Here is a 10030-nt window from a genome sequence, read left to right on the forward strand (position 1 = left end):
CCAAAGGACTTAGACTTCTGTTTGCCACAGCATTTTCTGAGATCCTTTCAGTCTTTGTCTTCTCTGCTGAGGGAATTTAGGCAGACGTTGGATTCAGGAAAGGAAAGAAAACAAACATTCTAAGCCAGGTGACTGTGTCAGGCAGTTCATTCTCCCAATTCTGTAAGGCAGCTATGAGTGCCGTGGGTTATTTTTCAGAAACTGAGGCTCAGGGAGGTGAAGAAGTTCAACCAAAACCACACAGCTAGTGTCAGACAGGGTTCAAATGAGCTGTTCACCTGACTGTACCCTGCTGTTTCAGCTCATTTACATCTAGAGTAGCCACCCTCCCCCAGGAGGCCCCCTGCCAGGACACTGAGAAGCTGGGGCACCGCAGGGTGAAGACAGTGTGGCGGCAAATTTAACTCATCTCTAGGAAGCCTGCCTGTGCTGTGATGGTGCCACAGGGAGAGTGTCCCCACCTCATCTGTGCCTCACAGACTCAAGGAGGAGTCTGTGACCTGGCCTCTGCCTTCCTTTCAACCTCTCTCCGCTAATCACCCTTCGGGCCTTTTGCTCCTGGCAGACTCAGCTAGTTACAGTTCCCTCTCACCTCCCTGCCTTTGCTCCTATGCGCCCTCTGCTTGGAATGTCTCCTGCTCCCTTCTTTGCCTGGCTGATTGCTCTTTGCTCTGGAGGACTCAGCTTGCGCACCAGATCCTCATGCCATGGCCTTTCCTGACCTTCACAGGGACCAGAGCATTGTGGCAACAAATGTGAACTCTGGAGTCAGACTTGGGTTCAAATCCTAGTTCTACCAGTTTCTTTCTTTCTTGTTTTTTCAGTTAGAGTCTCACTCTGTCGCCCAGGCTGGAGCGCAGTGGTACACTCACGGCCACTGCAGCCTCAATCTGCAGGACTCAGGCGACCCTTCTGCCTCAGCCTTCCAAGTAGCTGGAACTACAGGTACGTGCCACAACGCCCAGCTAATTTTTTGATTTATTGTAGAGACGCGATCTCGCTAAGTTGTCCAGGTTGGTCTCGACCCCTGAGCTCAGGTAGTCCTCTAGCCTCTGCCTCCCAAAGTGCTGGGATTGCAAGCGTGAGCCACCATACTAGGCTGCTCTATCAGTTTCTAATTTTACAACCTTGGACACGTTACTTAATCTTCTGAGCCTCAGTTTCCTCATCTGCAAAATGAGCAAAATAACAGTATCTGCCTTACAAAGCTGTCATGCAGATTAAATGAGTTAATGCTGGACTGCACACAGCACAGGGTCCAGTATCAGTAAACGCTCAACAAATGTCATCTGCTCTTCTCTGAGGGAAGCATAGCACAGGACTGGCACACACAAATGTTCAGTAAATGTTGGACAAGTGAAACAATTAACCCAGACAAATGGCTATGGTTAAAGACTGTGATGATAAAGGCACTTACCAGAATAGTCTGTCAATTGAAATACAGTTGGGTTATGTCATTCCCAAGCCTGAGAATCTCCTGTTTGCTTCTTGGGTCAATCTAACATCGGGCACCAGAAATCTATCTGCTGAAGGCATCAGCAGTGAGAGGTGAAGGACCAAATCAACAGCTTGCCAGCAGGATAAACATGTTGGGTATGGTGTCAGTGGTCTGGGTTTGAGCCACGGTTCTGCCACTTTGACTTGTGAATCTGGACAAGTTACTCAACTTTCCTGAGACTCAATCTCTTCCTCGGTAAATATGGAGAATACCACCCCGTTCAGGGGTTATAGAGATGATATATGTGAAGTGCTGAGCACAAAGCCTAGTGCATAGTGACCTAGCTATCGTAATGATCACAAAACTTACATGGGCTAGGTGCAGTGGCTAATGCCTGTAATCCCACACTTTGGGAGGCCAAGGCAGGAAGATTGCTTGAGCCCAGGAGTTCAAGACCAGCCTGAACAACAAAGCAAGAACCTGTCTCTACAATTAAAATGGTATTGCCAAAGGTCACAGGGACGAGGGAAAGTTGATACCTGAGCATGTTAGGGAGGAGGTGTTGTTTGCACTAGCTTTGAAGGATGACTAGATTCAGAGCCCATAGGTGGTGAGGGAAGGGTATTCCATGCAGAGGGAACGTTAAGTGCAGAGGCACGGAAGCAAGAAAATATGGAATATGTTGGAACAGTGAGCGAGGCACTTCAGCTGCCATTGGTGGTGACCAATGGTCATGGCAATAGTTAGGGAAAGATCCAGGATTACTGACCGTCTTTCCTCCTCTCCTGCCCCAACAGTTTGGAGACAGAAAGTAATTTGAACTATCCCTAGACTCCTTTTTCTCATTAAGGCTTCCCTAACTTCAAATCAGATTTGGTTCACTTTTTTTCTTCCATAGTTCCTTAGATGTCTCCTCTGTGGCATTTAGATTCACACTGTTCACCACCACATCCAGATTGACCCATGGTAGCCACATGAGAAAAGAAAGAAGCCCAAACACTCTGGGTAGGAATGCTGGAGGCAGGAGGAGGAAGCTCACCCCTTGTAGAAGGCGGAAGGGCCCTCCTGGGCCACCATCTTCAGCATACAGTCCAGGGGGCTGCGATACCAGCCTGAGGGGGAGTTCATATACCGGGTCTTCACCACATCCACTGGGGAGGCCACCACTGTGGCACAGAAGCCGGCTCCAAAGGCAGAGACAAAGTGGCAGGGGAAGTTGTCTGTGGAAGGGAAGGGAACAGCACATATCAAGGAGTGCGTTGGTGTTCTGTTCCATATGTTCACTGTTTATGCCCAATACCTCCTTGACCCCCTTGGCGTAAAGACAGTTTTTTCCATATCTTGTGCCATGCTGAGGGCTAAGCTCTTGGTAAGTACTGGCAATCAGACTGAGGCTGTCCCAGAGCTGGAAAGTCATCCAGCCCAACTACCTTGTTGGAGGAGACTGAAGTCAGAGAGGGTGAGAGACCCTTGCTTAAAGCTACAAATGAGAAGTCGTGCTGGGACTGGCACCTAGGTCTCCAGCCTCCCAGTCCAGGGGTCTTTCCTACTTGTCACAATGATGTTCTGGAGATTTTACTGGGTACTGTTCCTCTTTCTACTCCTTTTTTTTCTTTCTCATGGTTCACTGTAGCCTCAACCTCCTGGACTTAAGTCATCCTTCTGCCTTAGCCTCCTGAGTAGCTAGGACTATAGGCCGTGTCACCATGCCCAGCTGATTTTTTTTTTTTAGAGAGATGAGGTCTTGCTATGTTGTCTAGGCTAATCTTGAACTTCTGGGCTCAAGCAATCCTTCCGCCTCAGCCTCCCAAAGTGCTGGGATTATAGGCATGGGCCACTGTATCCAGTCCTCTACTCTTTCTATAACCCAGCTGCCTCTGGGTGGTACCCAGTCTGTGGAGTTCTGGGTTCCCTCCCTACCGAGAGGGGACCGCCTGCCTGGAGCCCAGGGCCTCACCAGTGAGCAGGTGATGGTCCAGCAGCTTCTCTTTGATGATGTCATAGGTCACCATCTCGGCACAGTTGACGATGGCATTCCTTGTGATGTTGGGCAAAGTTCCTGTTAGGAAGGCAGCAGCAGGGGGCGATGAATGGGGAACAGGAGAGGTGCACGCCCTGGCTACAAGGCCACAGCCCCCAGTTGGGGGGGCATAGTGCCCCATCCCAGTGGTCCCAGTCAGAGGAGCCCACCCCAGCCGAACAGATTCCACGCTTCCCTTTTTAGGGTTAACTACTCTCAGAGTATCCATGATTTCCTCAGAGAAAGAAAACACAGAGGCCTACTTGTGTTTATTTGGCCACATTTTGGTGGACAATCTATAATAATGGTCAACATTAAAATGTACCTCCCTGAGACCCAGCTGCAGCCAGAAAAGGGAGTCATTCATCATTCTTTGGAAGAGGGGGGCTGGACTCTTGATAGAATGATAGAATGAGCACTAGCAGGGCCCTAGGACAGTGTCAAGATCAACACCCTCCCTGGCTTCACAGATAAGGGGACAAGCAAGTGAGTGCAGAACTGGGGCTATGACCCAGGTATCCTGCCCTTAAATGTCACTGGCTCACTGTTTCCTCCGCATAGATACATAGGCAACCCTAAAGGTTTTGCTCCCAAGGAAGCCCTTTCCTCACTGCATCTCTCTGAGCCCGAATCTTCACAGTCGTGCTTTTTTTTTCCTCTGTCCTGCTTGAAGGCTCTTCCCCTCCTTCTCCACACACCCAGGGCCTGCTTAGCCTTTGAAGTCCTGCAGAGCCGCCATGGTCTACATGGTCTACCCCTGGATCTACACCTCTGGCCTAGTATGTCCTGCCTGGCTGAAGGAGCTCCTTGACATTTCTCCCCGGCTGTCCGGCTGTCCATAAGTGCCCTGAGGGTGTGGAAGAAGTCATATTCATTTCTGTGTCTCTGGCAGCAGCCTACACATCATGGAGAGACGGCAAAGTGAATTGAACTTGAGGCATGGTGGCAGGTCAGGGAGGCATTTTTGGCCCACCATGCAGGAGTTCCTCCTTTGCTGGGTTCCGTGCCCCAGCCTGAAGGGAAGGAAAGCCCAGCCTAAGGCCCGGGAGCCTGGAGCCCAGACCTACCTTTCCACAGGCCCCTGACCCCTTCTTCCCTGGCGATGGTTCTGTAGGCATCCATAGTCCCGCTGTATTTCCGGTCACTCCCAGGCCCGAGGTGCACGCTGGCCTGAAATCGAACCTTCACCACATCCGTGGGCTGGGCACAGGTTACCGCCATGGCCCCCGTGGTGCAGCCGGCCAAAATCCGGGTAGTGATGCTGGTGTCTGAGAGAAGCAGAGAGATTGGGCCAGTGTCTTGCGCTCAGCAGTTCTCTGGGATGATGCTATTCTCTATGGGGCTGCCCCTGCCCAGGGCTTGTGCTCTTTTCCTGGGTTAGGGTCTGTGGCTTCCCTGACTGCCTCTCAGAGTCTCCCCAAGAATGTCTGTCACCAGCTTCCCCACCCCCCCCAGCGCCGAGTCAGGACTGCCCTGGTCTTGTGACATACTTCTGCCCACCCTCTTGGTGTCCACGGGAAACCTGGCACTCACGGTCCGCCCCCTTGGGGGTGTAGAACTGCTTGACGGAGTCGTAGAGGCCAATGCGGATGGAAGCGAAACTCATCTGGCGCTGCAGGCCGGCGACCAGCCCATTGTAGGGGCTGCGGGGGCCCTCGGTGCGCACCATGGTCAAGATGGTGCCCAGCACGCCATGGTATCGCACTTGCCGGGCTGCCTGGGCCGCCTGATTCTCCCCCTGGATCTGAGAGACAACCACAGTGAATGAAGAACTGAGTGTGCGCGTGGGAAGGAGTCGTGTGCCCAGGGACCCACCTGGGCTGGACCTGGGAACAAGCATGGCGATCACAGTTATCATGTCACAGTAAAAACGGCTGAGGTTTTGTGCAGCAGTTTGCCGTTCACAAAAGCAACAGTCTACACACATGGTGTGGCATCTGATTCTCAGGGGGACAGATCACTTTTCCCTATTTATTTAAATCATTTTTATTGGCTGGGCTTGGTGGCTCAGTCTGTAATCCTGCGCCTTTGGGAGGCTGAGGTGAGTGGATTGCCTGAGCCCGCAGGTTCGAGACCCGCCTGGGCAGCGAGACCTCATCTCTACAATAAATAAAAAATCAGCTGGGCGTGGTAGTGCATGCCTGGAATTCCAGCTACTCGGAAGGCTGAGGCAGAAGGCTCGCCGGAGCCCAGCAGGTCGAGGCTGCGGTGGCTGGGGGTGGCCACTGCACTCCAGTCTGGGCGACAGAGTTAGACTCCAACTCAAAAAAAAAAATAAATAAATAAAAATAAATAAATCAATAAATCATTTTTATTTATTTAGCTTAGAGTCGAGGTTTCACTATTGCTCAGGCTGGTCTTGAACTCCTGGGCTTAAGTGATCCTCCGGCCTTGGCCTCTGAAAGTGCTGGGATTACAGGTGTGAGCCACCGTGCCAGGTGCTTTTCCCATTTTGGGAATGGTTGGTGGCTTGTGCAAGGTCGCACAATTAATCCCTTACATTTACCTCACACTTTTTTTTTTTAACAAAGTAGGGCATAGGCGGGGAAGGGCCCTGTCACACCATGCCAAGGAATTTAGCTTTGCTTTTTGTCCTGGGTGATGGCCACAGGGAGGAGGCAAGGAAGGACCCCAAGCAGTGGAGTAAGTGGCCTTGTCCACGTTCTGTGTGAGGAAGGGCATGTTGGCAGATGGTGGGGGCTGTGGTGGAGAGCTAGCCCCTCTTTTGATGTGAACAACGAGTCCTGGCCAAAGGGTACCTACCTGCAGGCGGACCTTGGCTGTGTCCAGTGGAAAGGTGAGGAGGTCGGCAAAACAGCCTGCTGTGCCCGCCCCCAGGAATTTCACAGCGGTCGTGGGAGGTACCTCTGAAGGCTTCAGGCCCACCATGGTCCCAGAAGGCTCTCCAGGGTTCCTTCAGGGCCCAGAGGAGGCCAAGGAGAGAGACTGCTCTGCACCCAGACTTCAGTACAGTGGGGAGGCTGCAGGAGAGAGGCCAGGAGGAGGCAGATGGGGCAGTTGCCTGTCTGTCCCCAGGCACCCCTCAGCACCCAGGAGGGGTTTTAGAGAGTGAGAAGCCTGAACAGTGCCACACTTATGCTGTGTAAATTTGGCCTTTAAGAATAGGTCACATTCCCATCTCTCCTGTTTCACAATCCTCCCCGCTGCTGTCTCCCTCCCCTCCATACCATGGGCAGGCCAGGCTGGTAGTGGTATCTCCACTGCATAGATGAGGAAACCGAGGCCCAGGCAAGGACAAGACCTAGTTCTGACTCTACACACCTCCTGTTCTCCCCAGTGTGAGAGGCCTTCTCTGCTAGTCCTGCTCCCTGAGGTGTGCAAAGTCTGCCGAATCTCATCACTCACAATCCTTCCCTCTCAAATATGAAATAAACATTCCTCATGACTCGACGAAACTGTTTTTCATTGTGGACGAAGACTTTTTTATTTTTCCAAGGCTGCCTGCATATAAGTCTTACTATACTTAAAACAAAACCAAACATGTTGATGTGGTAGTGTGAACCAACGGTCTAACCTTTTATTGAGGGCATTCAAAACCCTTAGCAGTATCTAAATGATATGTAAAAACTCATCCATGAGGAATTAAGTGCCTAGTATCTGGAGTAAGAGCTTGGTGAGGAAGCCTGGGTGGGAATCACTGCCCAGAGGGACTGAGCTCTGTGCAGGTGGGCACAGTCAGGCCCCGGCTTCTCCACTGTTCCTCCCTCAGCCAGTCCTCCTGCCTTTCTGAGTTGCACTCTGAGAAGGGCCCAAGAGGGGCCTTTGGGAAGGTGGTGCAGAGGCCCAGGGGTCGGGAGCTGAGCCTGGCCAAGGAGACAGCTCTGTAGGCGTGCCGGGGGACCCGTCCTCCTCGGCTTCACCCGTCCTCCTCAGCTTCCTTCCCCACTACCCTTTGCCCTACAGAAGACCAGCAGCTGCCAGGCACTGGGCTCATGCCCCTGGTGGGAGCAGCTGCTTCTTGCAGTGCCTGCATCCTGGTAGCCTCTCTCTCCCAGACCCTGGCGTTCCTCCTGCCATCCTCTCCTCCAAAGTGAGCTGAGATGCTTGGGACCACCGCATCACAAATGAGAATCTGGCTCTTGGAGTTGGGGAGGACCTTTTGGGCTCGTGTCTTCCAGTGTCTTTCAGGGGTTGTAGGAATGTCCCTTCATCAAAACCTTTGGGGGCCACCCAAGGCTTTAAGAAAAGAACCTGTCCAGCTAGGTATTTTTACTTCACTTTCAGGGTTACAAGCTGAGGCCCAGACAGTGAAATGACCTGTCTGGGATCACACAGTGAGCAGAGGTGGGACTCCCAGCAGGGTTGTGTGGCTCCAGAGGCCACTTGGTGTGGAGTGTTTGTGCTGGGCCAGGCCCTGAGAGGAGCACTTCACAAGATTTGCCTCCTGCTGTGGCTGGGTCTGGCTCCCTGGGGAAGCCTGTTCTTCCTGGCTGGAGGGCTGAACCATCAGGCAGAGCTTCCCTTCTGAACCAACTTTGTCCCCAGTTACCTCAGACCCCACACCCTCCTGTAGAATTAGCTCATTAACTGCAAAATGTTTCTCCACTAGATGGGGAGCCCCAAAGATAGGGAAAGGATCTACTTGTCCTTATCCTACTCCTCCCTGAAGCCTGGCACTGGGAAAAACTACTTCCTTAAGTGGGGAAGTAGAAAATGAGACCAGAGACTAACGCAGGGGCCTTTGGTAGAGGGCCTTGAGCGCTGGGGTTATTCTTCATCTAGTGAGATGGGGAGAGTGGCTGGTGGTTTTCAAGTAGGGGTGTAACACTGTGTTCAGAGCATGCTGGTTCAGGTGTGGAAGATGGACTGGAAGGGAGAGAATGGAGGTTCAGAGATCAGTGAGGAGTGGTTGGAATGGTGCCCACAAGAGGTATTGAAGCCTGAACTTGGCCTAGAGCAGTGGCCAGGGGTGAAGTTGGAGCCTATTCCAAGGGCAGCCCTGAGGCACCCAGAGGAAATGGAATGGATGGGAATGGAGTCAGGTCATCTTGGGGAGAAGGCTCTAGAACTTTCAGTGGTCAAGTTGGGGGAGGAAGGGAGGCCACGGTGGTGGGCACAGGTAGGGGCTGCTCTGAGACCAGTGCTCCCAAACTCCTTCCCCCTTCACTCTACCCTCCCTTGGAGCCCTAGTCACCAGCAGCTCTTGCCACTGGCCGGAAGAGGGTAAGTCAAAAGTGGAATCCTCATCCTTGAAGCTCTGTTGGGGTGCTCGAGGGACAGGGTGTGCTATCTTGCATGGCCCATTAACATTTGCTGAGTGCTTCCTGCACCAGGCACAGTGTGGAGGGCTTTATAGACACTGACGAACTCCATCCCTTTATAAGGCTATAAGGCGGTTGTGCTTAATTATTCCCACTTCGTAAGCTAGGGACCCGAGGCTTCGAGGTCCCTAGCTGCAGTGACAGATCTGGGATTGGCGCCCAGGTCTGTCTGACACCTGAATCTGTGCCTGTGCTGTTGCCCACAGAGACTCAGACTTCAGGATCCCTTGAGCTGTTTACAGAGTGGATTCTTGGCCTTCAGCCCCAGAAATCCTGATTCAGGTCTGAGGTGTGGCCCAGGAATCTGCATTAGAAACAAAATCCTGGCACTCTGGGAGGCTGAAGCAGAGGATTGCTTGAGGCCAAGAATCTGAGACCAGCCTGGGCTGCATAGTGAGACCCTATCTCTATGTAATAAACATTTAAAAATGAATAAAAAGAAATTCCACATGGCAGCTCTGGAGCACTGGTCAGAGGACCCCTTCTGAGACATCCTACCTGACAGCATATTGCCCTCCCAATTCCAACTCCCCCTTCCCGGCAAAGCCTCCATAGCATCCTGCTGAGGAAGCCATCTGGGCAGAGTGACCATGGCCTCCAAAACCCTCCCAGCATACGACCTGGGCCAGGCCTCAAGCCACAGGTGCCCCCACTCTCCACTCAGGAAAAGGGCTCCAGGATCCTCACAGGGAGAGGGCTTTTTGCACTGGAGGAATCCTAAAGATTCTGGGCCGGCTGAAAAAGAGACCCACTTTCTATCTGTGGGGATGTGCTAAACGCCACCAGAGGCAGTCACAGGGCAAGGGGGGAGTCCTGGATGAGTGACACAGGTGGTGGGTTCAAGTCCCAGCCCTGTCACAGTGCCCGGCAGCTCCCTCACCTTAAAGTGGGGGCTGGACTGAATCTAGCAGGTCTGCCACGCTAGCTAGTGATCCCCGAGAGTGGCTGGTTGCTCCCCGTGAGCTCCAATGAAAGGGAGAACAAGAGGAAGGGAGAAAGAGGGAGGAGGGGAGAGGGGAGAAGGGGTCTTACCTGTGAGTCCAGCCAGGGCAGGGGAAGAACCTGGGCTCCCTAGGACTCCATCCCAGGAGGTGGCAGCAGGGATCTGATGGCTCCTCCTTGCCATTTACTGTTGTTTCTGCTGTCTCTGCCTTGGCACCGGTCTTATATGCTCCAGCTGACCTGAAACCTTAGCCTAGAGAAGCTAGTTGACAGCCTGATCACTTGACAAGAGGCTGGCTGGTGAGGGGCAGGAAGGGGAGGGAGGAGGTCAGGAGGGCCAGATCTGGT

The 10030-nt window shown here is 52.7% G+C and overlaps 1 protein-coding gene across 1 annotated transcript in view; it reads right to left on the reverse strand.

Moving 5' to 3' along the window:
- The window catches only part of UCP3 (uncoupling protein 3), a 10296-nt gene extending 266 nt beyond the window's left edge, over window positions 1–10030 (reverse strand). The window contains exons 1-6 of the mRNA XM_008072275.1: window positions 9773–10030; window positions 6222–6439; window positions 4992–5202; window positions 4526–4726; window positions 3396–3497; window positions 2478–2658 (exon numbers count right to left, since the gene is read on the reverse strand). Coding sequence (XP_008070466.1) covers window positions 2478–2658; window positions 3396–3497; window positions 4526–4726; window positions 4992–5202; window positions 6222–6347 — 821 coding nt within the window. The 5' untranslated portion in view covers window positions 6348–6439; window positions 9773–10030. The remainder of the gene's footprint in view (window positions 1–2477; window positions 2659–3395; window positions 3498–4525; window positions 4727–4991; window positions 5203–6221; window positions 6440–9772) is intronic.

The sequence above is a fragment of the Carlito syrichta genome, unplaced genomic scaffold (assembly GCF_000164805.1).
Source record: "Carlito syrichta isolate Samal-C Ts95f unplaced genomic scaffold, Tarsius_syrichta-2.0.1 Scaffold315077, whole genome shotgun sequence".
NCBI classification, from domain to species: domain Eukaryota; kingdom Metazoa; phylum Chordata; class Mammalia; order Primates; family Tarsiidae; genus Carlito; species Carlito syrichta.